Below are 12,770 nucleotides of genomic sequence, written 5' to 3' on the forward strand. Positions count from 1 at the left end.
TCTATACTCTGAAAGTGACTTGGTCAAACGACCGCATGAAGTATGGTGGTAGTGGAAACAGGCATCGAATACGGACTGTGTGTAATAGATATTTCTTTACAGTTTTCCCAACATCTACCCAGTACGAGATACCGCCCATTTATATTGAGGAAGCAGTAATGGGAGCTGAAGAAGACCAGGAGTCCTCGCGGCATCGGGAGTCGATCCAGTAATATCAGGCGCACCTGCTCCCACGACACCGAAGGGGACATCCTTCAACCACCTGAGAAGCTGCAGGAAATGTTCTCGCCAGCCAGAATGTCCCCAGTCATCAGCCCGTATATGCTACCAGCGTCGAAGCCTGGCATGATGCAGTAACTCCAGCTGTCCAATGAGGGGTCGTTCCGATATGTCCATCGATCATTTCAGGTGAGAGCTTTCCAATTTGTAAGAAGCATATAATGTTAAACTCCACAGGATAGGAAAAAGGTTGGCCGTCAGCCAACATGTAAATTTATGTTAGGGTAAATCGTTGTACAGTATATTTATGCCCAGGACTCGAACTCAGTTAATTTAATTGTAGGTTGCATGTTGTTTATTCCTTGTTTGTGTGATAACTTTTCCCTTCGGTATTATTATGATTGAGTACTTGTGGTCTCCACTTCTCATATCGGACCATTATGGTCATGACGGCGGTGTCATGCTGTCAGATATGGTTGATAGAGCAGCGTCAGGTACATATCTTTGAGGTCTTATGTATTTTATTGGAGATCATGACTTATCCCTTAAACGTACTCAGGTTAACGTGTCAGGAGGTGCGTGTCATCATATTTGAGAGATATGAGCATTATGTAATTAGCTGAATGTGCAAATTGTAATAGAGAAAGCCTTAGCGCAGATAAATAATGTGTTATATGAGTTTGATATGGCTGGTAATGGCCAAATAATGATAGCGCAGTGGATTTCGCCTTTGTACAGTTATGGATAAGCCCAGTGGAGGCAGCAGCGAGATTATGCTGTATTGATAATGAAATAGATACGATTGCATATAGCCCATGCATGATTATGAGAGCGCTATGTGGGCCAGTTTCCGAGAGGGACAGTGAAAGTAAAATTCACCCTGCAAGTCGGTGTCCCAGTCGTCAGCTGTAAGCTATTTATAGAAATAAAGTATGGCCGGCTCCTGTCACGTGCCGAGGGTGAGTGAGGGAAGAAGGTGTGTGACGTCACGACACAGGAATGCGGCAGTAAAAGCAGATTGCTGGCTGTCAAGTGTTTTAGGGAGACCCCGTCCTTGTTGTTACGAGACTAGTAGAGATTGCATTTCCATTTGTATTTGTCATTTTATGCGACTAGCCCTTTATGTTTTGGTCATAGGACGATGTAGTTGAATTCCTGTTATTTTAATGTTTATGTTAGGTGCCTTGCTCTTAGCTGGCCCAGGGATCGATGCTCTGTTAGAGCACTGTATAATATTTGTTTATATTAGTCAGGTGTAGAGTTCTGAGTACTGTGGCATAGAATAGAGAGGATTAGGATGATGCTGTTAGACTAGTATTTGTACAGATATCCGTTTAGTACTCCATTACTTACCCTATTGTTACATGCTTGTTACAGCAATGTGGTTTCGTGAAGGTGTTTTCTCGACATCTATGTTGACCTGGCTATCGACGGCTCCATATATTATTAATCCCATATAGATTTGGACAGCTCTTGTATTTGTATATCATCAATTTTGATTTTAATGTAATAAACCCATTATTGTAAAACTTTGAATGCAGCACAGTTTTCAGTTATTTTTTGTAGGTTCTACTCTTACCTTGCACTTTTTGGTATCCTCTTTATTTATGTAATTAGGCCCTTATTTTACCCTGATCCCCTGAATCATGCACTCCTGAGCTGCTGAGAGTGGATACGCATCGCAAGGTAAGCTATGTGCTAAGCACACCCACTTTGGTGGACGTGTTGATCACTATAATGTACTTGGTTCGATCTCGGCGTTTGCCTGATGGGAACCAAGGCTTTATAGGGCACAGTACCCCAATGTCGGCAGCCCTGAAGATGGTTTTACGTGTTTTCTCACTGCCGCTTCCTTCCCACACTTAGGTATTTCTTATCCCATCGTCGCCATAAAAACTATCTGTGTCGGTACGACGTAAAGTAAATTTAAATAAAATCTTTGTGTTATGCAGATTCCCAGATCGTTACATATGTGTAATACTGAGTAAAAATAAACAGAATAAATGGAATATTTTACTTAACATTTTTCGTATACATTACTTCAATTACGTTTAAAAGTAATCAGTTACGTTATTTGGTATTTTCTATCCAAAGAATTAGTTACAAACTATTTAGAACTTGTTAATCTTGTGTCAAATAATGGGGAAACTTGTTCAATACATTCCTATACAGCAATGTTTACCTCTTCTTTCACTATACTAGACCTTGTCTGATCCAAAAAAAATGTATTCTTAAAGGGAGTTATGACTGAAATATTTGATTTTTGGATCAAAACAGTTTTTCTTCGTAAAAATATAGTCCTTTCCTTTCTCTATCAGGTAATGGTATCAGTTAAGTCACTCCACCATTTTTAAGGAGAGTGCTATTTAAAGGTCTACGACACACCCTTAAGCACCACAATATGCTCTGGCCTTGCGGCTCAGGGCAGAAAGAAAAGCCGTGATCAAGAGGAAATGAGTAGAAGACATCAGAAGTGGCAGAAAATATCCAAGTAAAAAAGAATCAAGAGGTCTGAAGGGGAGATATATGGTGCGGGGCAGTTCTGAAATGAGTAGATATTCCTTTGCTTTTTTTCTCGCTTTGCAATTGTTCAATATTTTGTTCTGTACAAAATGCTCCTTGCGATGCAGTTCTTACCAGAATTCGTTTTAACTTGGCGAGATTGCTCTGAGAGGTACAAGTATTTAAATTTGTAATGAGTTTTGAAATCTATTAAATTTAAATATGAATGTTGATGTTCAGTTTAGGATTAATATAGTTTATCTTTAAAATTCAGAAACAAAATTTAAAAATGTCTGGACAGAACAGTATTCATTTCATACCAAAAAACATTACTATTTCTACATGTATTAGGTAAATGTCAACAAAAGTTCAGCTTGACAAAAAGGAAACTCTTGCGCAAGGACGTTTTTACCAGACTACTTTTTAAGCATAAACATTGAAGTAACATTTGAATCAGTACATTTATACACCACTAATTTGATAAAACGTATGTTATTTGTACCTGAATACAACAACTATATTTGGTAAAAGTGGGATAAAACCTGTACAAGTTTCAACATTCAGTCCTAACTCCCCTTAAAAGTACATCATTAAAAAAAGAAATTTCCAGTGGGAAAGATACAATGAACACAAAACAAGTTGTTACCGGATTTGTGTAGTAATAATTCTTGATGTAAAACAAAACTTTCCACCAACTATCATAACAGTCTTCCAGAAATATTTGGTTCCATATAGGTCCGGTATTAAGTTTATTGACCAGTGAAGCGTGAATCAGTAGGACAGCCAGCAGTGTAGGGGTGAGCCTGGATTAGAATGAAATTAAAACACAGTTAGAAATGGCATTATATAAAACTACACAAAATATATTTTATCCGCTTGATCGAACAGAAGCATGGATTGACGTGCAAGGCCTCACCCATTTTACACCAGCCGGTTCAGACCCAGACTGGCGCTCATTGTCCGGCACAGCGGTATCGTTTGTTTGATGGTTCATGATGTTTTCCTGGGAAGACAAACATATGGTTGGCCATTGCCTTGCTTATTCTGTGCTGTTGCTCCATTGAGGATTCATCTGCCTTCTTGAGCAAAAGAGTGACCACACGATCCATCGTTCCGAACATATGCCTGTTGAGGCCTAGGGTCGTCCATACTTATGTATAAGGGGCAGTCAAATGAAAACGGAACACCTGCCGTAACACACATTCCGCGCGAAAGGTGGCAACACTGTTGTTACGTATCGATACTGCCATCGCTGTGCTAGGAGAACTGCATAGAGACAACTCACAGGTGCACGCAGTTGTTGGGTAGTGGTGGGGACGGAGCGGTGCGGAGCGGAGCAGTCGTTGTGACGTCATCACCCGGTTGTACCGAGCGAATGTAATGTGGCGGCACGTTTAAATACGTTATTCGTATGGCAACGTAAATTCAATAACCTTTTTCCTACAACATAACTCTTTTTCTGATACAGCAATGTTGTTTTCTGCTGGAGAAGCCGACCTGCTCATTTCATCCTAGTGATGCCCCATGATATGATCCCACAAAGTTGATACGCCACAACCGTCGCGTAAATGCGGCCGCAAAATTTGCATTTTGCTGACTTTTATCATCAGTAATTTCAAAGAAATGCCATGCATCAGACGGTTTTCGTGGCAATTGTGGTACAGATTTCTGTAAAAATCTATTCAATTCCTTAAATATTTTTAAAACATGAATACCATGTAAAATGGGATTAAATATCAAACTAATACCACAAATATTATGTAATTTACTTTGCATTATCTACATAACACAAGAAGCGGAGGAAATATAGACGCAAATTAACAACCACAGACTGAATACAGGTACAATACACTTACAAGGGTAGGCCACGACGTTCGGATCACGGAGTATCGTCAAACTTCGTGCACATTTAGGACAAGATAATGTGCAAGTAGTAAGGTGTACTACTAAGGCGTTCTCGAGAAAATCGCAGAGAAATTTTCGCGTCCGATATGTAGCGGTGCGTTGCGATCATGAGCATGAAACGGCGGTGGTTGAGTGGTTGTCGTTCAAGCTCTTTAATCGGTGGTTCGCTGGATCGAGTCCCGCTTGTCGTTTTGTTTTTCAACACTGGTCATATTCTTTCATATATATTACAATTCAACGGTAATATAATGAAAGTCCGCCTCTGTGGTGTAGTGGTTAGTGAGATTAGCTGCCATCCCCGGTGGCCCGGGTTCGATTCTCGGGTCTGCCACGAAGTTTGAAAAGTGGTACGAGGGTTGGAACGGGGTCCACTCAGCCTCGGGAGGTCAACTGAGTAGAGGTGAGTTCGATTCCCACCTCAGCCATCCTGGAAGTGGTTTTCCGTGGTTTCCCACTTCTCCTCCAGGCAAATGCCGGGATGGTACCTAACTTAAGGCCATGGCTGCTTCCTTCCCTTTTCCTTGTCTATCCCCTCCAATCTTTCCATCCCCCGCAAGGCCCCTGTTCAGCATAGCAGGTGAGGCCGCCGGGGCGAGGCACTGGTCATCCTCCCCAGTTGTATCCTCCGACCCAGAGGCTGAAGCTCCAGGACACTGCCCTTGAGGCCAACCCTGGTCCTCCGCGAGTACTTGCAGTTGTAAGCGGAGGGGATCGGTGCTGCGCTCTACTGCTACAACCGGATTACTCATCGGTATTTCTCGCTCCGCTCCCAGCTCTATTGTTGGGTTATGTCTTTGTTGGTGCGCGGACTGGTCGAGTGTGCTCATCCAGCTGTAGAAATGGAGGCAAGCAAACAAGAGTAGAGAAGGATGGTTGGTTTTCTGGAGGATGAGGGTGCTGGAGTACGCAAAACTCATCGTCGCATGTCTGCTGTGTATGGCGAACACTGACGAGTGTGCACGAGTGGCAGAGGAGATTCCGAGAAGGGCGCACATCACTGCAAGACGATTACTCCTGATGTGATAGGGTGGACTGATGGCCTTATCCGGGAAAACCGACGAATTACGGACGAAGAAAAACATTTGTGGACGTTGATTTCATTCGGACAGAGACCCAATATAAAATCGACCCAGACATGGGCGCCCATACCCGGGGGCAAGGTGGGGACGACCCCTCCCCCATGGCTCTCAGGGAAAGGAAAAAATATAATATAGTCAGCTGTTTTTCTTTCAAGAAAATGGTTTAAAAATCGGTACTACGTAGAAGCGATAGGGGATACCGTATGTGGTATTCTACCTTGAAATACAAGTCGACATTCATCTTCCAAAATATTAAAAATACTACATACCCCCAGGTCTAGCACCCCCCCCCCCCTCCCGTACAAACTATCCTATGGGCGCCCATTGACCCAGATACTTTTGAACAAAAACATTCCATGGTCACGTTTTAGCGGGTGTTCGGTTTTCATTTGACTGCCCTGCTACTATAACACAACACAATACACAACATGTACTCGCAGATACCTACCTCACTTACCTCTCTTCATAAATTGCCGTGGATGGACTGGAACGAAGTTCGGAGCTTGATCCGTGCGTAGACAAAAGGGGAGAGAAAGGACAAAAAGGCAAGAACCCGTAACCCCATGAATAAATGAATGGATCAAAATAAGTGAAAGCGAAAATGGGAAGCTGAATTAAGAATTACTTACATAACTGCAGGAAAATTGTACATCAAGTAGGATCCCGTTCAATGACATAGTAAGTTTTGTGTTACACGGCGACAGTGCATACATTCGCACTATTCACTTCTGTATGACCACATACAAATACAGAGTCGTTTGGAGCAGGTGTATGCTAACAGTTGATATGTGCGCGGTCCACATTTATATGATTGAATTATCCCTTTGGTGGTTCCATTTTCTGATTCCTTCGATAACGTGTTCCACGCCACATTATTTTTCTGCAATGGAGGGTGCATATAAGTCACCCGCTACAATAAGGTTCCATTCTGGGTTGTTCCCCACCTAGCAGATTATTTTACCGATAATTCTGCATCAGGTTCAGCACCACCATTTCCATGCCCGTACGCTCCTAAAACACTAAGTTGCCTGTTATCTTTAGAGATGACAGTAGAATTTCATGTTTCTCCTCCTTTACTTTTTCGTAGCTTATAAATTCATCTTGCAATAGCAAGACTCTCCCCCTCCTCCGTTTCTATCTACCTCTGCGCTAAACACTCCAGGCACGTGATAAAAATGTCGACAGCCATAATATCACTTCTCAGCCCTGATTCAGCACCTATTAAAATATCTTGTAAATATGTGTCTTACTAAATTACTTAATTCTATACCTTTTTATACAATACTTCTACATTTCAACACTAACCGTTTTGTGTCATCCTTACTTGACTTTCAGCTCTTATATGATAATTACCCAGGGGCGCAGCCAGAGGGTGGGGGTTACTGGGGTTTATAACCTCCCCCCCCCCACCATGGAATTTTTACATAACAATATAAACAGACACTGAAAAGTGAATGTCGACTCAAAGTGTTAGCTCTCTGGAACATTCACAGAGACATAATAATTGTAAAAGCAACAGATCTCGTGATTCTACCTTCTAAGAAGCCTCCAAATTTGGATTTTAGATCGTAAACTGAACATACGATTCGCTGTAACTCTGATCACCTTGATCATATTGTTCTTTTTCTGTATTTTAATGTAAGATTTTGTCCTGTATTGCAATCTGAATATCAATATAATTTACTTGTATCAGTGTCCTTATAATGACCATTTTGTAACTATTACACCCCCGCCCGTCCTAATCTATCGATCCTGGTCTCGCTACTGTCATTACCGCTCCCTATACTACCCCGTTTATCTGATTGTACATCTCTATTACCCTTGCAAACGTACTCACTGACATACTGTATGTGCCATTGGGGTTCAAGTGAAGGCCATTTGAGCGTCCATCCTTATGTCCTACCCACCCATTAGGATCTATAAATCTCACTCCCAAGATTTCACATACCCAGTTCATAGTCGTATTAAAATCCCCAATCGCCCTCCAGTCAGTAGCCCTTCTGAACAATATCCCACTGATAACAGTCTCTTAACATTAGTCTTACCATCTAACTTCTGAATAACAGTGTACATTATCAATGAAGCCCGACTGTGTGTTGTCCAATTTAATCTAATGCGATCGTAAGTTGAGCAGAATTTCCATTTAAGGTTTTAGCATAGCGAGTAGAAGAGAAAGCTGCACTTTTACACCAATCAATCAGTCATCGTCGCCATAAGACATATCTGTGTCGGTGCGACGTAAAGCAAAATAGCAACAAAACAATCAGTCAATCAGTCTGTAACTTATTTCTCTTTGCCCATATTTCTTTTAGACGTAGGTTTTTACCCTTTACCATTCTCTCTCGTTTTCTTCTTCAATCTCCTTGCTTGAACCCTGGGCGTTGCTCGAGAGAGCTGTCTTCCAGTGCACTGCCCTCCGCTCCCTCGTGCGCCGCTGACTGCTCGACTCCTGTAACAACTCCTCTTCCTTCTGCCGTATCGCTCCCACCTACGTCATCACTGCCTTCCGTCAGCGTTACCTTGCTCACTTCTGCTACTTCCTCACACGTTACACTCTGCTGATGTTGGTGTTTATCGTCTATTTCCTGTAGCTGAGCTGGAGTCCACGTTCGCCGCCAGCGACCGTCTCCAACGATCAAACGCTGCCCTTTAATGTAGGCCCTTAGGCCTTGAAATCTTGCTTTGCCTAGGTGCCTGCGTAAAATATATTGTTCATTGATGACGCCATTGTCCATGTCCCTTCTCACCCAAATTTTCACACCTTTTCAAGTTGCTGGTATTCCTCATCACTATTTCCGCCATCAGGGTTGATATTAACCCTGATCGGTCTCCTACCCTTCACTTTTCCCACTCTATATATATCGTCTATGTCCACCTCACTAAAGTTTATCTTCATTTTACTTTGTATTACTTCTACCACTTGAAATACAATTTCCACCTTGCTTTCGTTGTCTCCTTCCGGCACACCATAAATAAAAAGGTTTTTCCTCCTGAGCTCTTGGTTAGTCCTGTTTTCAGACCTCTTTACTTGACTCAGTTCCTTCTCTAAAACCCTGACTTTGGTCTTCAGTCGTTCTACTTCCTCCGTGTTATGAGCCACCCTCTCTTTTATCATATTCACCTCTTCTTTAACACACTGCTTTAACTCTTGTATTTCCTTATTTATTTCCTTGGCTTGTTCTCTAATTAGGTCTCTTGTTTGCTCATCCTGACATGCTTCTTTGATCAGTTCCTTAATCATTTCGAATTCTTCCCATCCGATTGCACCAACTGGTCCTGGCCCCGGGTTCAGCTCAACCCCACCAATTTCCAATAAGGTTGCTATTACTGCGGCTACCAACAAGGTTACCAATACACCCATTTTCTGCCCATTTTTGATCTCTCCTCTCACTTTTTCAGATTTCACTCCTCCATTCCACCTTCCTATAGCTGCCCTGTACTGCACTAGTGAATCGCCCATAGTCAGCACTCTACTCAGCACATCCGCTCACTGCACTGTCTCACTCATGACTCGATCAATCAATCAATCAATCAATCAATCAATCAATCAATCAATCAATCAATCAATCAATCAATCAATCAATCAATCAATCAATCAATCAATCAATCAATCAATGCCGATCTGCATTTAGGGCAGTTGCCCAAGCGGCAGATTCCCTGTCTGTTGTTTTCCTAGCTTTTTCTTAAACGATATCTAAGAAATTGGAAATTTATTGAACATATCCTTTCTTAAGTTCTTCCAGTCCCTAACCCTCCATCCTATACATGAATATTTGCCCCAATTTTTCCTCTTGAATTCTAACTTTATCTTCATATTGTGATCTTTCCTACTTTTAAAGATGCCACTGAAACGTATTCGTCTACTAATGCCATTCCACTCCATCTCTCCGCTGACAGCTCGGAACATACCACTTATTCGAACACCTCGTCTTCTTTCTTCCATTTCTTCCCAGGCCAAACTTTTCAATAATTTTGTAACGCCACTCTTTTGTCGGAAATTACCCAGAACAAATAGAGCTACTTTTCTTTGGATCATTTTCAGTTCTTGAATCAAGTAATCCTGGTGAGGGTCCCATACACTGGAAACATACTCTAGTTGGGGTCTTACCAGAGACTTATATGCCTTCTCCTTTGCATCCTTACTACTACCCCTAAACACCCTCATAACCATGTGCAGAGATCTGTACCCTTTATTTACAATCCCATTTATGTGATTACCCCAATGAAGATCTTTCCTTATACTAACACCTAGATACTTACAATAATCCCCGAAAGTAAAGCTTCGCCTACTCTAAATATCTGAGATCTATTTTCTAGAAATATAGCAACCCATTCAGTCACTCTTTTGTCTGCTCAAATTGCACGCATTTTTGCCAGTAGTCTCCCGTGACCCACCCTGTCAAATGCTTTATACAGCTCATTCGCGATAAAGTCCATTTGACCTCCTGGAATCCTACAAGATGAATGGAATAACCTTTCCTAAAACTGAACTGCCTTCTATCGAACCAGTTATTAATTTCGCAAACAGGTCTAATATAATCAGAAAGAATTCCTTCGCAAAGCCCACATGCAATGGGAGCCAGAACTGGATCTTCTCGTTGATATTTCTCAATGTCATGGAATAGCATAGCGGCATCCGTCAAAATAGCATAGAGGAAGTATCTTCCTGTTCACTGGCCTCAACATCACTAGAATACATACGGCTTAGCCCATGAGCAACTGCATTTTCTGATCGCCTAATATGTCGTACATCAAATTGGAATGCTGAGATCCTGATAGCCCGTCGGGCGATACGTCCAGTACCACGAGGCCTAGCTAATACCTAACTTAAGGCTTGGCTGTCTGTCTCTAATTCAAATTTGACATGACGTCCAGATAAAGGCGGAACTCCTCCAGAGCAAACAAGACTGCAAAACCCTCTAATTCATAGATATAATACTTGGCTTCTTGAGCCGATAAAGTCCTAGATGCATAGGCGATGGGCCGTCTTCCGAGTTGAGTGTTTAAGACAGTGGATTCTATCTGAATTGTAAAATGTAGTTTGTGCCTGGAGAGGCATGAAAAGTGTAAATTTTGTGCGCAAAGATGCTGGGGTTTTAAATGTGAAAGGTTTCCTTGAGGAGGCAATAAGTATATAAGGTTCGGAGCGCAGTCTCCTAGATAATTAATAGAGCATTAACGCTCTATGTTGTAGAGGTGTTGGTAAAACTCTGTCAATGAAAGTGGGAGACCTGTTTCCTTGACTCTTGAGTGGATGGAACAATGGTGCTCAAGTAACATTTGTAAAACTGGGAGCTTCAATCTCAGATGATTAATTGACAAATTTTGTTGCTTAAAGGTATATCCCCGGGCGAGTTGGCCGTGCGGTTAGGAGCGCGCAGCTGTGAGCTCGCATCCGGGAGATAGTGGGTTCGAACCCCACTGTCGGCAACCCTGAAGATCGTTTTCCGTGGTTTCCCATTTCCACACGAGGTAAATGCTGGGGCTGTACCATAATTAAGGCCACGGCCGCTTCCTTCCCATTCCTAGGACTTTCCTGTCCCATCGTCGCCATAAGACCTATCTGTGTCGATGCGACGTTAATCAACTAGCAAATAAAAGGTATATCCAAGTTCTCCACTAACTCAACCAATGAAGTTATCTCATTTTTTAAATTTTTAGTTTAATTTCAAGACCATGCTTTAGGGTTTGCTCTCTCTCATTCCCAAATACTTCAAATTATTTACCCAAATTCTGTAGGCATCCTCTCGGACAAAATAGTAAATGCAATAGCTGATAGATCTGCAATAAAAAACCTCCATGCCCACCTTTTGCTAACTTCATTCCAGCTAGAGCTATGTCATCTTTAATCCAGAAGTACTATTTTAGAGTACAGAGGTTGGACGAGAACCTTGCTGACTTTATTCAAGATATAACGTTTTATACGAAGGTTTTTGCCCTTCATTTTCCTGAAGAGCAAATTGTGCAGACGATTGTAAAAGGAATTTCTCCGCCCTATAGGTCATACCTATGTTTTGCACCTCGGCCTCAAACTTTCTGGGAACTCGAGGCAATGGCAGTTTCAGCCGAAGGCGTGAGGTATGTTGACACCTTACGAGTCGGCAGGGAGTCCCATCTGTCATCTAACAGTTCTCGGCCACCACCTAGTCGAACCTTCCCATGCAAAGTGTTATGCATGTGGATCAACTGAACACCTTAGGAATAAGTGTCCCCTGGTCAAATCGAGCGGAACTAGGTACGGTGCCGGTCCGTCTCAAGGTTTTCTCAAGTGAGGGTCATTTTCCCATCTTGCTAAGAATTGCTCTTCAAGTAACTGCACACCCTCTTATTCAACTTCTGGTGCGGCCTCCACGAATAGAAGTGATAGGAAGTGACCAGTGACATCGGCTGAGTCACATTGTTCACCTTCCAGAGGCTCAGCCCCTGTTAGATTAGGCAACGATTTTTTTTGCTTTTTATAAAACTTCACCTACTTTATCATTTGAAGGCCCTGGGGAATGCTTTAAAATTGCTTCCGAGAGTCCAGGATTTGTACCATATCTCAAAACTGAAGTAAATAACGAACCAGTCACGGCTCTGTTAAATTCAGGAAGCGTGAGTTCCATTATTTCCGAAGAGTGGTATTCTAAACTAAAAAATTGTTGTAACTTTCCGGACTATTGTTTCTATTCTATTAAATGTGTTTCGGAAAATTCGTCACCATTGGAAATTTTAGGCTTCCTAAAGTTCGTATTTCAAAATTTACCTGGAAAATTAAATTGTTTGTAGCTAAAAAATTGTCTTGTCCTGTAATATTGGGGGCCGATTTTATGTCCCAATCAGGTTTTGTGCTCGACATTCAAAGCAAGTCGTGCACCTTCAAGTTTGCAAGTAACATTGATATCACGTTGTTGAAATGTAATTCTGTCATTTGCATCTATTTCGCCTACCCAGAGTGAGATATCGCTAGATTTTAGGCATATACCTGAGGACCAGGCTGAAAGTATTAGAAGGTTGTGTCAGTCTTTTTCTAACGTATTTTCAAATACCCTTGGCGTCACTGACCTTATCGAGTACAAGATTGAA

At 41.9% G+C, this 12,770-nt stretch overlaps 1 protein-coding gene across 1 annotated transcript in view; it reads right to left on the bottom strand.

Moving 5' to 3' along the window:
* The window catches only part of LOC136866988 (nose resistant to fluoxetine protein 6-like), a 227,149-nt gene that overhangs the window by 36,042 nt on the left and 178,337 nt on the right, over positions 1-12,770 (bottom strand). Inside the window, exon 7 of the mRNA XM_068226789.1 lies at positions 3,368-3,524. Within this exon, the coding sequence (XP_068082890.1) occupies positions 3,368-3,524 (157 nt within the window). The remainder of the gene's footprint in view (positions 1-3,367; positions 3,525-12,770) is intronic.

Source organism: Anabrus simplex, chromosome 3 (genome assembly GCF_040414725.1).
Source record: "Anabrus simplex isolate iqAnaSimp1 chromosome 3, ASM4041472v1, whole genome shotgun sequence".
NCBI classification, from domain to species: domain Eukaryota; kingdom Metazoa; phylum Arthropoda; class Insecta; order Orthoptera; family Tettigoniidae; genus Anabrus; species Anabrus simplex.